The following is a 22,745-nucleotide window of genomic DNA, read 5'->3' on the forward strand; positions in this document are numbered from 1 at the left end:
TTCCACTTCGTACTGCAGACACGTCATTTTTCTCCCAAATTTCCACTGTGAAAGATAATTCTCGTACTCATTGTTACAGCCTCTAGAGAGGATAGCTCCATATGTGCTACGTGGGCTTTGTTGCTAATACGGCCAGAGTTTCCTGACGCCAATACTAGAAAAGCTGTAACTCTCAGTGCTATTTAGGCCATCCACTGACGTGTCATGCATTAAACCGTACTGTACTCCATGATTTAGACACCGCTTTGACTGAAGTCTTCTTCTTAGCTGTGAAGAAAGTAATCCCTGCTTCAAATGCTGTATTCAGACTCACAGCTCAGACAATTTTGATGCCTTGGATATCTGAAAATGTATCTAAGTTCACAAATCGGAGGGGTCAAATGTTTATAGGTCTAGGAAACTCTTAAGGACAGGTCCGTGTATTTGAATCTGCCACTGAAAACGGGGAGATCAGATGTAGCCGATTATGATCATGAGTATTGCTTGGCCAAGGATTTCTGAAGAAATGATGGGAGTACATAAACAGACCACTTCACATGGCTTCTGAATGAAGGCGATGTGCAGTTACTGTCTGCTGCTCTTAAATTCACAAAAACAACTACGTGCAGGCACGATTCATAAATAATTTAAATCCCAAGGCTGATATTTGCCTTTCAGTTTAAAGTTCAGGTAATTGCAGTATGGTTCGCATTGGCTTTCAGGAGACAGAATCAATATATTCCACAACACCCAGCTTCCCAGGAAACAAAACATTTCGAATCAAGACTAACTTATGATTTGTAGCTGTGCAGAAAGTCTAAGGACTGATTTATAATGTAGCATCTGAAATATTTAATGGAAGGGATAGGCTACGAGAAATGTAGCCTATTAAATGTCATCTAAGTGACGACAGAGAGGTAAGAGATTAAGTACAATTAGGCATATATCTAACATACTGGAATGCCTAATGGCTTGATTAAGTATTGCTGTTACAGTGACCAAGGATACAAAAGAAAAAGAACAACATACTTAACAGGGAAAGTGAAAGAAAGGAACGTAACTTCTACTACAGACTGAGGTGAGCTAGAGGTCAGAATCAAACCGTGCAACCAGTAATGGAGGCTTGTTTGAGGTACTCAAGAAAATAATGGCCACCACCACTGTAAAGGGAATTAAAATGCAGACAAAAAAGACTATTAACCAGCTAAGTCTAGAGAAGAACAGGAAATCAACCAAGATAGTTGCAGCTAGAGAATTTTAAGTTACAAATCATCTTTCTAAATAAAAAGTAGTGCTGAAAACTGAAAAAGACAGGCATTTGATTCCAGAGCAAGTGAAAAATGAGAATGCTACGTGAGCTTTACTGGGCAAAGCAAAATAGCAGTTTCCTGAGAGTACTATACTAGCAGCAAATCAAATTACTGAAGTGTTGCAAAATGACCAGAAAACATACCAAGCTCCAAAATCAACAGCCAACTTTTTATATAAAGTAAAGAAAGAAACGGGGGGGGGGGGCTACCTTTTATGTCAACAAACGTTGCCCTGGGTAGAATTTTTGCAGAGCTGACTTACTATATTTTCAAATTTCTGCCTACTGTATTTTGATTTTTTTTAAAGACTGTATTTGATAAATTTAATCTATTCACAAGTTATTTCTTTATAAAGTCTTTATAAGAATTACCTTTGCCCTCCATTTATAAGAGAACAAAGTGCACGTGCTGGAGTCACATTATTAACTTTAGCCTTCAGTGCTTTGTCTACCTCTTCCCTTATAAATGTGTTGGATTCACCAGCTTTGTGCAAAAGGACTTTTACTGTATTATCTAGTTCTTGATCCATGCTCTTTTTCAGGTAGGTGAACAAATCCCCTAAACAGACCACAGCAGCTCGAGAAACACCTGAGCGTAAATTCTTGACCTGCACACAGGAAAAACCCAAACAAACAATGAATAATGTTTATAAAATATACTTTAAAATAAGTAAAGCTTAATGTTTCCCTTTGTAATTTTTAAGTAACATTAAAAGCAACCGAGAAATACATTTCTAACTTGATTCACAATGTGTGAGAATTAAAATACATACACATGAAAGATGTTATAAAGTTACAATCTAAATTTTTTCAGTCTCTTAGCAAATCAGATCAAGTGTTGGTATCTGAAGCATGAGCTGCTTTGCTGAACGACAAACTCATCCTTCTGAGACTGGAAAACTAACCACAGATGAATATACCATTTCATTTCAGCGTATCTGAGAGCTATAAAATACATATACAGACATATAGTCAGTGAAATATTCTGATAGTAAAATTTAACCTCTTGAGCCACAGCCAAACTTGTTTCGTGTAGCTTTGCAGTCAGAATAGCCGCATGGTAGGCAGACAAACATCTAACAAAGTTCAGACCTTCAATTTTCTTCTCCCTATGTAAAAAAAAATATTTAAATTCAAAACATTAAAACATAGAATTCTAAGAAACCAAACAGCAAACAAATTAGATTGTAAAATAAAGCAATGACATGTAATGTAGGAAATTCTTTCAAAGTGAGTCTTTCTTTTAATGCGGTAGTAGGACTTTTTTAACATACCAGTCTCTCAATTCTTTCCTACAGTTCTGTCCACAGCTTGCGCTAGTGGCTGTTGAAGGATTACTTTCTCCCCAAGTTACAAAGGCAGCAGCACTGTAACCTCGTTTCGCCAGCCAGAGCACAGTGAAAACTTATATTCCACAGAAAATGGCAAGAAGGTATTGGTGGGGGCCCTCTCCAGAAGAGTGCTTAAACTTAGGCATCTCTCCATGTCTCTGAAAGCTTAGCTATTAAGCCTTGAAGGATTACTTTCCTTCCCCAAGTTGCAAAGGCAGCAGCACTGTAACCTCGTTTCGCCAGCCAGAGCACAGTGAAGCCTTATATTCCACAGAAAATGGCAAGAAGGTATTGGTGGGGGCCCTCTCCAGAAGAGTGCTTAAACTTAGGCATCTCTCCATGTCTCTGAAAGCTTAGCTATTAAGCCTCAATTTACAACAGTTATGGTTTAATCTAGATTTGGACTGAAAAAAACTTTTTTCTTTTTTCTCACATATCACTTGCAATCCTTCTCACTGTTTTTGATGTTATGTCCATTTTGCTGTTTTTTTTAAAAGTAAGTTATCAAAACAAACGCCTTCTGCATTCGATTCAGGTTGTAGATAGACGTTTACACCTACCAGTCATCATCAGCTAAAAGTGTCAAGGCTTCTGTCAGTGCCGTTTCTGGTTTTGAAAAGGGCTGCAGTTCTGACGGGTCCATTATTTCGGGGCTATGAGTGACTGATGGGGTCCGGTCTTTATAGCGCCCTTGTGCCCCAAGAGGAATTTCATCTACAAAGTCATAAAGCATAACAAACAGTTAGCATAATCTGAAGAGAACAATTCATTCAAAGGAAGGAAATATTAAGAGTTTGAGGTATATATAGACTGCTGCTACTAAGGGACCAGGCTTTCAAAAAGGCCACTTTCCCAGTTACATCCTCGATCATTCAGCACTTCATTCACGTGAATGATTTTTTTTTGCAAACAACTACCACTTTAAAAAGCCGCAAACACAAATGTAGTGGGTTTTTCAGTGTAAAAACAGATGCACAATGTGCTAAAGAACAGTGTGGTAAGACACAATATAGTAAAACTTAAAGAGCCACTTGAGAAATTCTGAAGACCTTTGACCATCATCAGTATGAGCTTCAATTCTGAAAAGATTTCTACTGCATATTTTAAAGGCACCTCACTGACAAAATGTACCCAGAAATGTTTTTCTTGGAGACAGAAGGGAGTCAATTTGCCATTAATACATTACATCATTTAAGTTGCTGAGCAAATAAAAAACCCTCTCATGCTTCAAACATCTTCCTAACAAATTATACATGAAAAATGTTTCAAGGGAGCAATGAGGAATTCTAATCCCTTCACCAGCACCCCCAAAGTACTAATCTTCCAGAGCACCTCAGGACTGTCCATTGTACGTATTAATCATGTTGACCCTGACTGTATTTTGGAACTGTCCCACTCCATGTATCCAAATATTTTAACGGTCTTTAGTTTACTGTAACAGCTTACCAGAATCTAGCAAGGCTGAACATTTTGTCTTCTTCAAACTGGATGTTCTTTTTAATGAAGGATTCAAGGCAACATTTTCTAATGACAAAGATACATTTCTTGACGATGTTAATATATCCCCACAGAGATTTAACTCTAGAAAATAGAAGGAAATGTCCAAACTACAACAACAACAAATCAGAAAAAAGGAAAAAAACTAGTATTTTCAGTCCTAATTTGTCTTTTGAAATTTTTCTTAACTACAGTCTTTCAAATATTTCCCATAAGCGCTTTACTCTCCACCATCTGCCTTATAAGACTGACCACAAATGACTAAAGAGTAAACTGCAGTGTAAAATTAATTCTCGTAATACTTTATGTCACACTAAACAGCCATGATTTCTGGTAATTATCACAGAATTTTAATTTCCATTTCAGCAGCATTTAATGGTGTATTATTCATTTAAGACAAACACTAATCCTCACTTTCTGTTGTCATTTTCTCTGGTTCATTCAGTTTAAGTCTTTCCCAAGGGTTTTCTTCCTTTTCTTCGAGGTCTTTGACTTCCTGATATTCTTTATGACTGTGTTCTTTTTCATCTTTTTTCTTCCGCCTCATTTTATCCTGGGCAGATTTTGACATGACAACTTTTAGCTGCAAAAAATTAATGCACTCGTTATCATACGCGCTATAATATAATGCCCAAGTTACCCAATAACTTACTACCCAGTTCTTGATATTGTCTAAAGTAAGCATGGAAAATTACTATTTTCACCATTACTCTGCAGAGCAAAAGGAAAGTATTCACTCAAATATTGAATCCAAACCTGAAAAGAGCTGAATGCGTGCTTTCTGCATGATAAGTAGTCCTACTGGCAAAAAGAAGCAACACTCCAGGTTTAAACATTTAAGGGAAATAATCACTTACTCTGAAATATCTGAATAGTTAGAGAACTAAGGTCTACAAGAAAAGGTCTTCCATTCCTTGGCAGCGCTGTGTAGTTTCCTAGAATTTTAACTAACAAATATACAGGCTGGGCTAACTCACTCATATTTAAGCACACAGGTTTTTTTTTTAAACAGTGGTCTTTAACAGTGTGATCTGACCCTACTCTCTTATATGTTTAAGACGCTTACAGTTCCTCATGAAAACTTAGCAAAATTTAATACACTCCTCCATTTACTCCTTTGAATTTGATCTGTCCAAGTATTCATACCTTCAGTGGAAATTCGAAACTTAAGACACTGTTTATCATTAAAGTTTTAGTCATCTTAAAATGTTATTTTAAATGCTTTCCGAAAGACTTGTGATTTTCATTTCAAATTTTTTAAAATCTGCATCACACTTCATTCAGATAAATCTTGCTCCATGTTACAGCAGATGTAAATAGTGTTTAACAAAGCAGCACCACTCCTCATGAAACCATATCATGGGACAGATATTCAGACAGTGTTTTCTGAAAAACCTACGAATGGAGCTAGATTGATACATCCAACCAGAAAACAAGACATGGTCAAACCCAGCCAGTTCCTCCTTCCACATTTCTATGTGCTGTGGGAGTCAGAGAAGAGGACATTTTCCAGCTCCACTCCCTCCTGCAGCCCTTCTCCCAGAGACTTCGAGTTAGCTGGGAAGCTTCTGACGCAGCAATTTGCCATTATAAAATATCCAGGTGGAACCAAAAAGAAAAAGCAGGGAGAAGCAGCTTGATGGCTATAGGCTATTTTAATCAAACTCTTGTTTACCATAACATAGAGACTGCAAAACTGTATCAAGCTGTATTCATACATATAAAAACAGGAAGTGAGACAACAAAAAAGTTCTGAAATTCTTACCTCTTTTTCATTTTCAACATGGAAATGAGAAGCACTGTTCTGCTGGACGCTTCTCCCAGAGATCCCCGATGATGGCTCAGTCTCCTCTTTGAGAGCTTGGTCATCTCCATTCGCTACACACGTTATGGACTGGCTGTATGTTCGTGCAGAAGGAGGGCTTCCAAAAACACCTGAAAGGCATATCATGTTGTGCCCTCACCAAAATAACCATTTCGTTCAGCAGAACCTAGCAAAAACTAAAGAAAACCAAAAGTAATTCAAGAAGATAAAAACATTGCTACTGTACTATTAGTGCCAATTTCCACCCAAAGGTACTCTTACCTTATTCTACCGAGTAGGATGGATGCACGTACATGTGTGCACGCTGAGCTAGAACCAAGACCTAACCTTCATAATTTGCTGCCCTTCTTTGTTGTTGGAATGGAACAGCATATCCAGTAACTGGAAAACTTTCAAGCGTAATTCTTTTTACACCCGTTTAAACTGGAGATTGTTCACGATCTAAAATGTTGTACGGAATCTATTTTTTCTTTTCCCACTCTATAAAGGTGCATTTTCCCTCATTTTAATAACATGATGAGATACAGGAGATAATTTTGGTTTTGTAATACCTTTACCAACAATTACAACTGCATCTTCAGACAGGACACTTGGTGAAATGAAATCTAGATTGTTCATCTGTGGAAAACTAGACGTTGATTCTGCAAGACCTTAACAAAACAAAAAAAAAAAAATCACACAATGTAAATCATGTAGTTTACACTTTGGTACATGTTTTATTCTTCTAAAATGTCATCATACACTGACATCTGAATTTATCGCTTTTATGAACCAGTCTATTTTCAAGTTACTGATGTTAACAGGATTTACTAAATACTGATATCCTCAAAATCATGGAAAGCATATAGCAAACAAAATTTCTGCCAAAAGATTATAAAGAAAACCTAAGTTTGTAAGAGGATAAACCAACGTTTGTAAGAGGATTTATAAATCCACTGATTCCACTGAAAAAACCCAGAAGTTTCTAACTCACTTAGTGGAAGTATAGCACTGTTTCTTAGATAATTCAGCACAATTGAATCAAAACAGAATTTGCTAAAATATTTTTTCCCCCAAGCAGCACTTAATGCTGCTTCCCATATAAATTAGCAGTCCCTCAAATTCTTCACCAAAGTGGATCACATATATTATGTACTTCTATATTGGCTACACTAGTTGCAAATAAGAATGATAGTCTGTGACAAAAGAAGGCCACCGTTTGCTTTTGCTATTTAACCTGAATAATCTGAAATTTCTAAACAGAGAAGATGATTTAGGAAAGCCCGATTACCTACTAGAAAGTGCATAAAGGAAGCCAGTGGAGTACTGAACCATCTCAGTTGAGAAACACTCCAGCAAACTGGCAGCCCTCTGTCTACACCTACAGCTGCCGTAACATCTCTGACAGCTGCAAGAAGGACCAGGTAGCCCGAACCTGCAATAGCCCTCCACCAGGCAAGCTGCAGCATCTCAACAATCTGGGACTCTTGACAGCTCTGTTACGCTTTCTGCCCTCACCTCAGTCTTTCGTTTGCCAAAAATAATGACAGGCAAGAGTATGACAGATGCCTCTCTACTTTACAAATTACCTGATTACATAGTTTTAATTTTGGAGCTCTCCTTTTTATGCTTTACAAGAAAAAAGATCAAGTGAAAAGGTTTCTCTTGAAAGTGTTACTTTGTCCTCCCACAAACCTAATCATTGGCTTCTGAATGTTCCAAGTTTTAACATTCGAGAACTGTCAAAATTGGTCTTTTGGGATTTTCTTGAACATAATCTTGAGGCTTCATGAGCAATTCTCTCTTACACTGTAAATGAACGTGCAACAAAGACTGGATCCTCTTTGGAACCTACCCCCAGATCAGGACCTTCTGTCCTAACCTCAGCTTCTAGCCCAAAAAACTTACAGACTTCCATTTCACAGGATAAGCAGGTGTTAACAAAAAAAAGAAGGGTTTACAAATCTGATTATAAACTTTACTTCCATTGCTCAGCTTTAAATGTTTCACAAAAAAATAGCACTCCACCATTTCTATAAAACCTTGAGAACAGACAAAACCGTCCATGTTTAATCTTGAAACAAGAGATGGAGAAAGCAAAAAATCTTATTGGGACAAAGATCTTCATTATTCACTGTCTATTAACATGTGGAATATTGCTATTTGTCACTAAAACATGGTTACTTGGTATCTATTTTAGCCACTATGAGGGAGACCTGAACAAGAGACAGTGAAACTGCATGCTCCTTAAACCGACTTCCACGTTTTACTTTTGATGTTAAAAAAAAGAGTTGCTGCTCTATTTTAACAGGCTTAGAGTTGGAAAATACATCTATATCATACACACAACAATTCTGACGTAGGGAACAGTAGCTCCTAGGATGCACTAAAATGACCCAGTTAAAACTGAAACGTAAAGTATAATGGTTTAAGTTCCTTAATTTTAGCAAGGAACAACAGAGTAATTGAAAACCAAACTTTTAAAGCTGTTCATTTATTCAGACTAAGATACATAGCAATTTGGTCCTTTTTTCAGGCCATGTACTATCGATTGACTTTTAATTTCAATTTAATTGGCAGTCTAATTTCAGTTAATATCGGAAAAAAACCCAAACTTGTTAGCATAAGCATAAAGACTAGAAAAGAGGAAACCATGCTAAACACCCTGAAATGTATTTTCTATAAAACCTGTTTTACAAAAGGCTATACCCAGCCTCAGTTTTTGCCATAAATGAGAGCTCAGATGAACAGCAATGTAGCAAACTCACAAACCTTTTGAATGCTTAAAATTGCTTTGGTGTTCCATATTTTGACTTTTAAAAACAGTACATGACACTTCTCCTCGCTTCTTGTCCTCATAATCTCCGCATCCATTGCCACAGTTCAAACGTTGGCCAACTATGCTAACGTTAGAAGTCCCCTTATCATGAAATGCTAGCCGTGCAAAAGGAAAAAAATCAAATATTTTAAAAAAATTAGAAATAGTTTTTCCTGTGCACTACCACATTCTCAAATAGTTACATTTTCAGAGACCCTCAGACTGGTTTTATGCATACAGTATGAGCATTTTTTCCTACAGAAATCTGAGCATTTCAACAAAGATGCTCGGGCTCTATTCCTTTTTCACATGCAAAGGCTTTCATCTACAGATAAACACAGGTTGAAAATCTAACTCAAAGCTTGAAAAAATATTTTTTAAAGTCTTTCAAATCTGAACAACTGACTACTAAGTGATTTAGCATTAAAAGCCAAATTAAGTCATGTCAACTAAGTGAAAATAGTAAAATACCAGTTAAACACAAGAAATCTTTCCATTTATGTACCCTAGAAGTCATGGAACACATTTTTATGTTACAATTGCAGACAACAGAAACTGAGCATTTTTATGCCTGCAAAACTTTCTCAATACATTTTAGTTTTGGTTAAAAACAAAACCCAACCAAACACTAATTACTTCAGGAATCCTTTAAAGGATCATTTCTGCTTTTCCAAATACCCCTAAAATTAAAATACCTAAAAAGACAGAAGAATTTTCATATACGTGCTTTTACTACATATTCCACAAATTCCCAGGAACTAACCCCCCATTTGAAGGGACTGATGGGCACGACCAAGGTGACAGGCTGACGTTAACTCCGGTAATCCCAGCAACTAGAGTGACCCAGGCGTCTCCCTTAGTGTGCTATGAGGGGTACCAGGCAGTGGTTCTGCTTCCCCCTGCCACAGACGTGACGGTACTGATGCATCTCCTACCACCCGCCGGTGCCCATCTGTCTTGAAGTTCTGGACTGGTGGCCGTCACTGTCAACCCAACCATGTCCACGTGAGAGCAAGAGCCGTACTGAAATCCTTAAAAAGGTTCCCTGTGTTCGCTTCTTCGGCTGAGAACTGGGATCGGAGCAGGCTGTTTAGTTCTGCTAGGGGATGGAAACCAAAGGGAATGTTTTGCTGTGGGATTCTTGAGATGGTGAGGCTCTCCCAGCAAGGAACACTATGGACCGTGCCCTGATCTGGGCTGGCGTGAGATGCTCTGGAAAATTACTATACGGCCAGATCCCCTGAAGGTCCAAGAACTCCCTGACCATGAATTTCTGCACTGTCCCGATGAAGTCTAGTTGTTATAGTGTTTCATATATCAACATTAAGACCTCACACGTCAGGACTGATCCATTAATTGCTGTATTTGGTACAACAGCACCCTCTGGCCTCTGAAACTGTCAGGACCCCGGGGAAAGATGAGCTACGGGCCTGACGGGAGGCAGACAGGTTTTCAAGGTGTCAACTATTAAAAGCTGCACAAACTTACATGTTACAGAAAGAATTTGGGAAGTAAGAAATGTCTGAGAGCTGCCATTCTGTTACAACAAAGCTAAAGGAAGCGGATAAAATTCATCTTAGAGAAACAGCTGAAGCAATCTGAGCTGAATTAGCTCAATTAGCAAGTTAATTAGCAAGGTAAGGGACAAATAAATTTCCAGAACAGCAAAAAGCGAAAGTGTTAAATTCTTTAATAAAAAGGAAAAAGCTGAAGAAGGAGCCAGAGAACAACTGACCCATATGCTGGGCAATTTGGTTCCCGGGACTGTATCAGGGCAAATAATGTATTTGGAAGCACCCACCAGAAAACAGTATGATCAGAGAAATCCGGTCTCCTTTTATGACACAGCAACAGACCTTGTGGGCAGGAAAGAAGTGAGAGATGCCATATATCATCCCAGGCATACGTACGCAGAGCAGTTACCAAAAGCTTCATTCTCCAAATGGAGGGATGTATCAAGCAGGGTTCTGCTGCAGTCTGTTCAGGACCCGGTACTATCCAATATTTTGCCCAAACAGCAGGATAATAAGGCAGCATGCTGAATTCAAATAAAGGTCAGCAAATGGGAAGCATACACGCACGCTTGAGGACAGGATCTGAATTCAAGGAGCTCATGATAAAGTAGAAGAATGATCCAAGAAGAGCAAGACTCGGGTAGGACAGGACTGATTTTGCATGTTTTAAAACAATGCAACCATAACTACCCTTTCAGCTCTAAGTGCACAAGGGGTATTATACGGGTACTGCATTTCAAGAAAGAGGTAGATCAGTTGAAAACAGCCTAGATGACAGCAGTTCAAAAGTCCATAAAGTTTGACCTATGAAGGAAAGCTAGAAAAAAATAGGAATTAGTCTAAGGACAGAAAACAAAAGAGGGAAAGAAAAATACAATAAAAGGTAGCGGCTTGGAAGAAGAAAATATTCCATCCTCCGAAATAAAATAAAAATGTAATGACATAAGTTACAGCAAGGGGGATTTACATTCAATGTTAGAAAAAAACTTTCATCTGATGAGACCAGTTAAATACCAAACTGATTTTTACAAGTTCTCCAAGTCCCAGTGTAAAAATTTGGAGCTTTTTGAGATTTGACTTGTGTGATGGGCCAGGTCCAGTCAGTAATGGGAGCAAAGGACCTTTCTTTACCAGTTAGCTGTATTACAGGTATTACATTGACCTTATCAGTAGTAGGCTGTCAGCTCTTCACGGGAGGTCCAGTGCTGTGCATTCTGGTTGATTAACTGGCTCAGTAAGCAAAATAAATGTGCTGCTCTTTATTTTACACTGAAGGTCAACTTCTCACAGAAGGTCTTTTCATATAACGAATGCAAAATCATTAACCACAACATATATTAGTACATACGTTGCAGTATTTGCTTTCTGACTTACGCTGTTACTTGACAGACCTATTTGCTAATTTATCCTGAGAAAAGTGGCCCTAGCTAGAATCAGGAGCAATAGCTTCAATTTCTGAAAAAAGATCATGAGTCTCAGTAGCAACTACTAGTTTTTTAATGTGATGGCTTTGCAAATTCAGGCCTGTAGGATGCCCTCCAATCTTAACTGAACTAAGTTTTGTAAGCTTTTTGGAAAAAATACAAAGCTGCTGAGGCTGCAAAGGGATGCAACAGAGCAGTCTTTGGGAAGAGAGGTCAGAAAAGACCTCTGTGGACACAGCTCCCTCAGTTCCTTTCCTCCATCCAGTTGAATCAAAACTGATTAAACATAAATAATCATAAACAATCGGTTTCTGCCCCACTACAGGTACCTTTTTTTAAGTGCTGAAGGGACATGAACTGATTGAACAAGTAAGAACAGACACATCAAGTGACCATTCTGTTACATCAATGAAGCAAGGTATACATTGACATGCACAGCAGAATACCTGTGCTGGAGTTATGTTCTGCCACATTTGGGTCTCTGCTTCTTGCTGAAGATACTCTTGCAGGCTGTGATTTGCTGCCAAGTAGTGGAAAGGTGTCTGACCTGTTAAGATATAAAACAAATTTTTACAAATCCAATTCTACACACTAGTCAGAGCCCAGTTAAATGACACTGTAGCAAAGACATCAATAGATTTCAGTTTCTCCTCCCCAGTGTACTTGGTAGACAAATATTTCCAGCATACTTCCACCAATGTTCACGCCGACTGGAAAAATAAAATTAATTCAATAGAAATTACGTGATGAACAGGTCCATTATGAAGAACACCATAAAGACAACCCTTAAGAGTAAACTTCACACTAGGGCTAAATTTAGCATACATTCAAAAAGCTAAGGAATCGTTTGGCTTACGGGACTGACGATGCCGGTTCCAATCTGGCAAAGAATGGCAAACGACAGGGACCAAACCCACTAACCTTTCACTTCCAGAAATGAGCTGTTTTCAGCTCAGTGTCTAGACAGCACACAGACATTCACCAGGAAAATGCTGTTATCTACGAGACAATCTTGATACTTCTTTTCTAAAATGATGCGTTTGAATGTTAAAGGTGGTTCAACCCAGAGCCCTGCACTGTTAGATACTACGCATACCTACGTAACAGGCACAGGGAAAGAGCAGCTGTTCCACTTTCTGCCAGGACTGAAATACACACAGCTAGAAAACTTGCTTATAAGATCTCGAGGAAATCCCATGCTTCAGAAACTTCACTAATACCAGTATCGAGGTCCCACTCCTCACTGTAGTTTATCAGTGGATAAACTGATCCTTCTAAAAGTCAATACCCTGAAGCAGCCTACATTCTTGTTGCCCAGCTACACAGGTTTTGTGAACAGAAAATGCCAATTTCCAATGCGCGCAAACCAGCATCTGAACTAAACTCTCAGACATTTTTATGAACATTCCAAGGCTTTTAAGGTCTTCTGGGATATATTTTGTCACTTCTACAAATTCAGCCTTCCTGCCAGTTGTCCCCTTTCTTCCTCGCTAGTTCAGAATTCCTGTATCTTTGAATCCTGTAAAACATTGAGCTTATCTGTCACTGAATAATGGAAATGGCATGTTGTATAGAATGTGTCCTAGTCAAAACCTTGCCTGGAAGACCATCATACACAGAATTTTATAGTCTTGACTTTTTAGGTATTCTAGCATTTTTCATTTTAAAATTATTTTTAAAACTGTGATTCAGCAGTAATGCATATAGGGAAAAAATCCTGTGAAAATCCTCCGTTTCTGAATCATTCCAGTCTCCCTCTGTCTCAAAAACCTTCCTTTGTATATTCCCTTCCTATTCTGTTAATACAGTTGTACACCAGTTATATAAAGACGCATTTAGTACACATAAAAATAAAAGATATCTTCGGATCAGAGCTACAAGCAGCTTTCTCATGGGTTCCGAGAGCAGAAAAGGAGATTCTGCACTGCAAAAATTGCAAAAATCCTCAAAAACTTTTTTATTTCATTAAAAAATAAAATAGTTTATACTGCTAATCACCAACTGGGTCATTGCTCTTTACAATCAGAGTAGCATGTGTCATCACACAATTTCTTTTAGAAGAGCTCTGTGAAGGCATTTTAAATTAACTATAGTCTGTCAGTAATAAAATGGAAACAGTTTGTGATTTGCAATAATAAGAAGCATCTACATTGTCTTCCTCTTATTGCAAAAAACCAACCCATTCCTTCTCCAATTTCCAGGCTATGGTAAGCAAACCTTATTCTTCCTCTTAACTCATTCTCCTTCTTACTCATTTGTTTAGGCTATGGTTCACATAACTTCTACGGCAGGCTAAAGTCTTAATAAAATATTTACTACCACTGGCAGTACTTTACCAACTGCACTGTGTTACTATGGCTGCACCAGGGAACTCTTTAAAATTAAAAGCCAGCACAAACGAGAATAATATAATTAAGCAGCTATTGTACAGAGCAATGTATTTTTAGATAGGAAAATAATTCACATATAAAAATCAAGCTATTAAGCAAAGCAATCTTACATAAAAAATATATTACAGATTTCACTCCCTTTAATATTTAACTAACACCAGCAGAGGCTGCGTGTGAGAATTTCAAAGCAGCGTTAACATACAAGTTCCACTCACGTTATTCTCCTCCTCGGGGGGACCGTGGACACGGGTGAAGTCAGAGACTCCTGGCTGTAAACTCCGCTTTCGCTGTAAGAGCCCGCGCCCGGGGAGGAAGCGTGGGAGGGGGAATCCACGGACAGATCAAGTTTAAGAGCAGAATCAGGACTTTCAAGATCTGAAATGTTGCTGCTTAGCTTTGCCCTCTTCTTAGCTGCACTGTTTCGTAAAGATCTAAGTGAATTCTGCATCTAAACACGATTGAAAACAAAATGACAGTTTTTACTCACTGCATAGGAAAAAAGCTTTTTTAAGCAAAAGGAAGTATGTTTCTGAGTGTTCAATTCACGGCAGTTCAGTGCACATGCCTCTGTTGGGCAATGTGACTGAATATGTACATAGGTTATACAGTATTATAACGATCCCTTTCACTGTTTTGCTTCAAAGAATAACCACGCTATTAAATGCAAATTCCCACAGACACTGTATCCTAGCTTAACTTTGCAAAACACAAGAACAGATTCCTGAAAAAATACAGCAGCTGCTCTTATCTTTTTTAGTAGACTAAAGAAGGTGTTTGATGGCTGCTAATACACACAATTGGGACCTCAGGCTTTTCACATCTGAACTGCACGAAGATGCAAAATATGCAGAAGTGAATCCTGAAAACTGTGCCTAGCAAGCGGAGCTCCTACTCAAATAAGCAGGAAAATCTATAATGACTAGAGCGCTGCTGCATATTCTCTCCTCTTTTTACTGAATATATTTGATGTAAAAAAAATTCTTCCCCTGTCTGTTTAGCAGCTAAATTACTTCCAGTAGTGACTACAGCGTGGAAGATACAGATAGTAAGGCAAAGCCATTAAGTCCTACTGCAACTGTTCTCAGATCCACAGGGACTAAAGACAGGATTTGAGATTCAAACAATTTCTATGAACTGTGACAGAAATAAGGACGTGTTGCACGGGATGATACAGGGAAGATCATACAAAATCCAATCATACGTGATACCTGTGCCTCTCTCGTAATCAACACTGCAGTGGTTTCGATTTGTACTGATGAGGGTAGTGCGGATACGGTTCCACCTCCCCACCACCTCCTGAAATAATCCGGCATGCCTCTGCAGTATTTTTCTATGTCCTACATTAGTGCAGCTATCTGGTATTTCTCAAACATCTGAGAGACCTGAGCAACAGCGTGAGTGACAGGATCCTGCGGCATGTCCTGGGCACAGTGGCGGGGGTCGGCAGACACTGGCTCCATACGCAGGGGGATCTCACTGGACAACCCACGCGACTGAGAAATAGCCATGCGGGATCTACAGCCCCTCTGGCTGCAAAGCATTTCATGGACCAGTAAAGGGAAATGCTAAAATGAGCCTGTTTGACGAGTCTCATGGGTCACAGAAGGGATAGATTTTCAAAGGTATTTAATATTTCAAATATTTTCTAAGTCACAGGTTGAGTGGCACACTCAAAACACTGGCCACTGAATACACATAATGGGCCCAAATTACTACCAGAGGATTTCCATTTACAAGAGGGATGCTGACCTGCCAGGCCTAATGCCAAATATGCCTGTGAGGTATCAAACAGCTGCAGGTGACACCACACTCTCCCAGCTTCACATTGGTTCTTCTCATTTTACTCCATGAAAAAATGACTGAATTCTGAGAGAGCTGGGACACGCTGCGTGGGTATCAGGGACAGCCCGCTTCAGCAAAGCCGGGAGGCTGAGGAAACTCCCGGGCTGAGTCAAATGAACCTTCATCAAGGAAGTTATTCGTTATTTTGGGCCCCTTGTTATAACTAAAGAAAGGGTTATTACTTAAATCTGACATGAAATTTAAAATGAAGTCAACGATAACGAGAACAGAAGCTGTATAAAGGCCTGCAGTTCTGCCTTGGTACTACAGTAACTGAAAACATTACGACTTTGGCTCTGAGAAAAACAAGGGAAACCAAGATACCTGGAACAAACACGGGAAGTGTGCTTCAACATCAGTATTTATTGCTTTACTTAGCTTCTATCAGACACCCAATGGTATCGCATTGAAAACCTGCTGTAGCGATGACAGTGTCACAAAATGTAAGTCAGAAACATTTCTCATTTTCTGGCTCTTGTTTAAAAACAAAAAAGCTTATCAACTATTAAAAGTGCGTTGTGTCGTATTTAAACCAACCTCTTCTTGTCAGTATTTATTGCTTTACTTAGCTTCTATCAGACACCCAATGGTATCGCATTGAAAACCTGCTATAGCGATGACTCACAAAATGTAAGTCAGAAACATTTCTCATTTTCTGGCTCTTGTTTAAAAACAAAAAGCTTATCAACTATTAGAAGTGCGTTGTGTCGTATTTAAACCAACCTCTTCTTGGTCCACTTCCTCGCCATCAACATTTAGCTCTGAAAGATCAGCTGCAAGCTTCCTGTCCACTTCATTCAGCCACACGTCCTCACACTCCTCCTTTCTCCACTTTGTCACATTTAATTCAATCTTATCGGGCAGGGGGCTAGCGAGGCGGGGTATGGGGGGGACGGGTCTGGTCCCGTTCAGGCCCCTGCGGGAGGTTGGGTGTCTCACCAGGGTGGGTTTCAGCTGCAGAGGAGAAGGTTTCTCCTTCAAATTCTCCCCTGAAGAAGACACAAGCAGATGTCAGTCCTCTGGAGGGGTGGCAGGAACACAGCACTCGCCAGAATAAACTTCACGCCTCATTTCTATGTCACACCGGAAAACTCCTTTTATAATGAGGTGAGTGTTAAAAAACATACTTATGCACGCAATTTTATTTACTACTATAAATACATTTCAAGGACATTCTGTTTGGCTGAGTATGAGCAAATCTGAATAAAACCAGTAAGAACATAAAAACAGCTGTACTGAGTCGGACGAAAGGCCTGTCCCCTAACAAGGTAAGAAACCAACACTTAAGAGATTCAGACAGGATTTAGGAAGTTCCTCAGTCAGAGGTTTGGCACGAGCTGACCCGCCGTCCTGGTACATACGTCCACCTCGTTCATGCTTTTGGCGTCTTCAGCAGCCTGCAGTAGTCGGCTCCACAATAAGCATTAAAAAACGACTTCCTTTTATTTAAAACCCGATGTCACCGAACCCCTTCCTCAGTTCCTTCATGTATGCATGTATACACATATTCATGTGTATGAATATATACACACATATACACACGCACACAGATGAAAGTATGTTTCTCACATGAACAAGAGTAGATAGTGATTCCCTATCCAACTTTATTTTTATACCATTCATAATTTGAAAAACTTTCAACATTCCTCCTCCAACATCAGTTTTCCAAATGCGCCAAATCCCCGCTCCTGAATACTTACTTACGCACGTTTTTCAATATTTAATTTTACAAAATCATTAGGATGTTACCAGACTTGCCTCCTTCCATGGCATTTTCTATTACCTCCTGACTCTACCTTTTCCATCTCCCTGCATTTCAAGCTCAGTTACCAATCTCTTCTACTTCTAGTGTCTCCTTCTTTTAAAAAATATAAATTAGTGTTTCATGCATGTGCATACCAACATATACTTCATACCTTTAAAAAGTACTTAACTTTCTTAATTAAGGAAAAAAGAAGACTGGCGCCCTAACAAACTCTCCTGTAAGCTGCTGTAACAACAATGAAGTTACTCTAAATAAACAGAAAAAACCTGAAATGCGTATGGATAATATAAAGAAAACCAACAAGCGATGAACACACATCTGCAAGATAAAATTACATGCATTCCAGGGACAGGTGACTTCCAAAGAATGAATTTAGAAATTTTCTACACATGTGCAAAAATACATGTCTCAATGAAGATGAATTTTAAAACAGATTTCTTTAAATCAGTGCAAAATCGTACATGGAAACTGTTACTTTGCTTACAGAAGGTAAGCCTCATGAGTGACTAGGAATCAGTTTAAGCTAAACAGATACTAAAGCTAAAATAAGATTGCCTTTAGTAAGTATTTGAAAGAAATTAGCAAAATTGTTTAAGCAATTGTAATTAAATAAACTTAAAACTATTAACCAACGTGCGCGTGAGGTCTTTAAAGACAGAGGAAATCAGACCATAAATAGCAGTTTCTGCCATTAGCTGTCAGTGTAAATCGGGATGAAATCAGCACCGATTCCACTCGTTAGAGATGTAGCTGTTTGTAACCAGGTTTTAAAGAGCTATTCTGAGTGGGGGAAATGCGACACAAGTTTCCAAAGGCAAATAAAGAGGCAAAAAGTCAAAATGCAACGAATAATATTTTCTTGCACATGTATTAATTAGAGCATTAAAAGTAACAGTTATTTCTGTATTGGCTTTCTTTAAAAGGGCTAGATTTTGGGGTTTGGTTTTATTTTAGCTTGAAGGCAAACTTTTCACTGATACATTACTGACAAGAAAAGCAGAGCTGAGGCATATTATGCTTTATCTCACTTATTTAAAAGACAAAAGGAACAGAACATGCCAGTACACTGATACTTTACTGACAAGAAAAGGCATATTATGCTTTATCTCACTTATTCAAAAGACAAAAGGAACAGAACATGCCAGTATTTAAAACCACCCAAATAAAAAGACTTCACTTTTTGAAAGAAGCCTCCAGCGATGTGTCTAGAGTAGTGCAGCTATAAAACCCTCACGTTTCTAGCTGCAACTGGGGCATCGCATAAGTCCCCATTTTTACTGACAAGAAAAGGCATATTATGCTTTATCTCACTTATTCAAAAGACAAAAGGAACAGAACATGCCAGTATTTAAAACCACCCAAATAAAAAGACTTCACTTTTTGAAAGAAGCCTCCAGCGATGTGTCTAGAGTAGTGCAGCTATAAAACCCTCACGTTTCTAGCTGCAACTGGGGCATCGCATAAGTCCCCATTTACCTGCCACTGTAGGTTTTCTGACCACTGCTTGGAGTCACTCAAAACGCAAACCTGAAATCCGTTTTCATTATATTGACAACATTCCTACCTGTATTGCCTCCTGGCTTTTGAATGAGAAGCTGCTTCTGTGAACTAGGCTTAGGCAGTCCTTCAAAGCTTTTAAGAGGCCAGGAGTTTGAGAAGTTCACGGTATTATCTTGTGACTTCTTTGGAGAGTCAGCTGGAGAGGAGACGTGCTTTGGACTGTTCCTGGGTGATGACAGGGGATAAGACGGCAGAATGAAGGCCCCCTGGCTTGCATTAGGACCTTGGAAGGACACCGTATGCTCTGCTGGATTGCAAAAACTTCTCTGGGTCTTGCTGGAAAAATTTAGGCTGGCACAAACTGAGCAAAGAAAAAGTGAATAGTATTTGTGGTAATTAGCCTCTTTGACAGCTCTTATAATTATAATTTACAATGAAATAATACACCCTCTAGACAGTCAAAACTGAAGGTCGGCATTTTACCCAAGCAAACAGGCAAATCAGCTACCTTCATTTTACATTGTTCCTCAAAATATCAATTTCCTTTTTCTGCATTCGATCAAACGAGTTTGAGCCTAAGCTATTTTGCAGTCATGTTTTGAAGAATTGTATTTAAAAAAACAAATGATGCAAGTAGATTGAACATGGTTCTGCTGCTTGCTGCTCCATATTCTAAGCCTGCATAGCATAAAATTTGCAAACACCAGTCTCAAAACTCAGTGATACAAGAGTACAAATAAAGCACAAATGTTATAAATTCTACCTTCCTTTAAAAAAAACAAAACAAAAAAATTCCAAAAATTATTTTTTCCCCAGAAACCAGTAGGTCAAAAATGGAAAGGTGAATGTAGATTTGGAACTAGACTGTTTTAATCGGTTCCCATGAAAAGCAGATGCATGTTCCCCGCCTGCACTCAAGCTTTTAACCATGCAAGTGAAAAAGAGGACAAGTTTTAACAGAGTTCCGGACAGCCTCTGGAAGGATCACTGTAAGGTGGGCTACCTCAGCCATCTCATTGAGAGCACAGCCCCACAACCAGTCCCACTGGCACAACTGAGAGAATGGGAAAGCACAGCGCGGGAGGGAGAACAAGTGACAATGTGAGTCGGGCTTGGGGAACCTATTAATTGTCTGTGTCACTGGAAAGAAAACCATTCAATTATGCCTTTAGTTATAGCATTAAAAAGTCCCTTTACAAATCGGATCGCTCCAAGGTCTCTGTCTTCTGCTCCTGCTGCTTTCCAAGGCTGCAGCATCCCGGCGCTCCCCAGGTATCCCAGGGCAGAAAAACTGAGACAACCAAGTCAGGTGTGGGTTGTACTACCGGAGAAAGGCTCAAGTAAGGGTAATATCTGGCACAAAACTGTGTGCAGAGAAATAAATCAGCAAGTGCGGGCAAAGTACCTGACAGCCTTCTGAAGACCGAGGCTAAGAGAAGAGAACATTGACTTTGTAGTTACAGAGGCAAAAAACAAAGAGGAAATTTCCTCTTTCTTTCCACAGGCATGAGAAAAACACAGTATCTAGGGCCCGTAAGTGGCTAGAAGTAAACTGAGTAAATGAAGTTCCTACATATCTTCCAAGAAGGCTGTCAGCTCTATCCCCTGTCTAACACATCTGGACCACTCAAAGCAGCTCTGTCCACAGATTTGGTATCATTACCATCTGTTCCTCTGGACAGTGAGTTCATTCCTTCCCTAGGTGTACATCTGGCATTTTTACTATTATTACTACTTATGAACAGACAAGTTTCTGTGTGTTCCAGGTCCTGATTTATCTCAGCCTCCACCTCTAGGCCTAAGGTGCACTCAATCAAATCCCCAGCCTCACTTTTGAAACTAGCAGCAAACGCCGCCTGACATAGCAGCTCCCTGGATACCTGTCCAGTGAAAGCTATACAGAGACCACCACAAATTAAAGCAACGATATGAGAACTAAAAGCTTTACATGCAGCAGCACAGTGTCTGTGCAGCACACCGAGGTCACTTGCACCCAGCTGTTGTGCTCAGCAGAAAGGAGCAGCCTGTGCCTCCTCCTGCCCACGCTCCTGCTGAGACACCTCGGCTGCCCTCCACACCTTAGCAGGGACCAAAAGAGGTATGTTAACCAGTCTCAGAGGGGCAAGGCTCCGACGTGGCCCTTGCTGTTAAGCACGCTGGACTGATCTGATCTATACCATTAACAGAACTCTAAAAATCAATTTTTCAAAAAAAGTTCAGATTCTGTTACAGCACCACCGATACAGTCAGATACCAAAGGTGTGGGTTGCAAATTAATAACCACGAATTAAAAGCATTACACAGGAACGAGGCACAAATATGTCTGAATAGGGACTGAACAACATTTTAGTAATAGTTTTTATTTCTTAAGGCAGCAGAGAAATAAAGAGACTTTTCCAAAGTAACACGCGCTGACTTACGATACAGTTAGAATCCATATACCTTTGTCTTGCTGACAGTTATTTAATCCTAAAAATTGTAAATCAGAGTCCACGCTACCACTCTTCCCACGTGTCTGTGTATATCCAAGTGTTCCACATTTCCCTGAAATTTGTGGCTGATGAGAGCCCATAGCACCTTTCAAAAGAAAAACAAGAATAACTAGATAAATACTTAACATATGGTATTCAATGAAAAATATACAATAATATTTAATAGTGAATTAAGACTCTGTCTAACTTTCAGTGTAAAATATAACTACTTTGAAAGTATTTACTTCAAGAGTTTCTAAGCAACCTCATAATACTGTTCATAAGCACAAACTAGAAAAATGGCTGGCTGTTTTCCAGGGCACTTTTGCAACTTTGAGAATTGCAGGGGGGTCAAAAGAAACACCCAAAACAATCACTTCTTTGAATACATGACAACAAAAGGAAGGCAACACCTTAAAGCCCAAAAATGCAGTGAGTTTCTTTAAGGGTGGTGTCACTCCTAGCACAGCAGTGAGCAAACTTGGCATGCCACACGTCAGTGCTCCTCAGGCAAAGCCGAGAATATAACCTGCTGCCAAGTGAAGAGAATAAATCATGCCTGGTCTTACCCAGTCTTTTCACATGCCTTTTAGCTATTAAAAAACAATTAAAATACACTGAGTCTACACTGCTTGCGTACATTAAGTGGAGCACTATACCTACAATCTTCTACAGACCTGGTTTTCAAAAACATGACATTTTTCATTTTTTAAAACAATCTTTAGAGCTCACTCTTCAGACAGCTTTCTACCCTAGGTGATTATACAAAGCAAAAAGAGAAAATATGCAAATCTAGAATAGATATGCACTGGTCTGCTCTCATGAGCAGCCTACCATACTGTCGTGGTTTAACCTCAGCCGGTAACTGAGCACCACACAGCCGCTCGCTCACTCTCCTCCCCCTGCCCCAGTGGGATGGGGGAGAGAATCGGAAGGGTAAAAGTGAGAAAACTCGTGCGTTGAGATAAGAACACTTTAATAATTGAAATAAAATAATAATAATAAGATTATTATACAAAGCAAGTGATGCACAGTGCAATTGCTCACCACCCACCGACCGATGTCCAGCCAGTCCCCGAGCAGCGGCCCCCCCGGCCAGCT

The 22,745-nt window shown here is 39.3% G+C and overlaps 1 protein-coding gene across 1 annotated transcript in view; it reads right to left on the bottom strand.

Moving 5' to 3' along the window:
* The window catches only part of FAM179B (family with sequence similarity 179 member B), a 49,299-nt gene that overhangs the window by 9,688 nt on the left and 16,866 nt on the right, over positions 1-22,745 (bottom strand). The window contains exons 5-17 of the mRNA XM_009289918.2: positions 21,616-21,750; positions 19,238-19,534; positions 16,632-16,897; positions 14,282-14,514; positions 12,123-12,223; positions 8,693-8,854; positions 6,493-6,591; positions 5,882-6,051; positions 4,531-4,699; positions 4,066-4,200; positions 3,180-3,333; positions 2,292-2,397; positions 1,661-1,896 (exon numbers count right to left, since the gene is read on the bottom strand). Of these exons, the coding sequence (XP_009288193.1) occupies positions 1,661-1,896; positions 2,292-2,397; positions 3,180-3,333; positions 4,066-4,200; positions 4,531-4,699; positions 5,882-6,051; positions 6,493-6,591; positions 8,693-8,854; positions 12,123-12,223; positions 14,282-14,514; positions 16,632-16,897; positions 19,238-19,534; positions 21,616-21,750 (2,263 nt within the window). The remainder of the gene's footprint in view (positions 1-1,660; positions 1,897-2,291; positions 2,398-3,179; positions 3,334-4,065; positions 4,201-4,530; positions 4,700-5,881; positions 6,052-6,492; positions 6,592-8,692; positions 8,855-12,122; positions 12,224-14,281; positions 14,515-16,631; positions 16,898-19,237; positions 19,535-21,615; positions 21,751-22,745) is intronic.

Source organism: Aptenodytes forsteri, unplaced genomic scaffold (assembly GCF_000699145.1).
Source record: "Aptenodytes forsteri isolate BGI_AS27 unplaced genomic scaffold, ASM69914v1 Scaffold76, whole genome shotgun sequence".
Lineage (NCBI taxonomy): Eukaryota > Metazoa > Chordata > Aves > Sphenisciformes > Spheniscidae > Aptenodytes > Aptenodytes forsteri.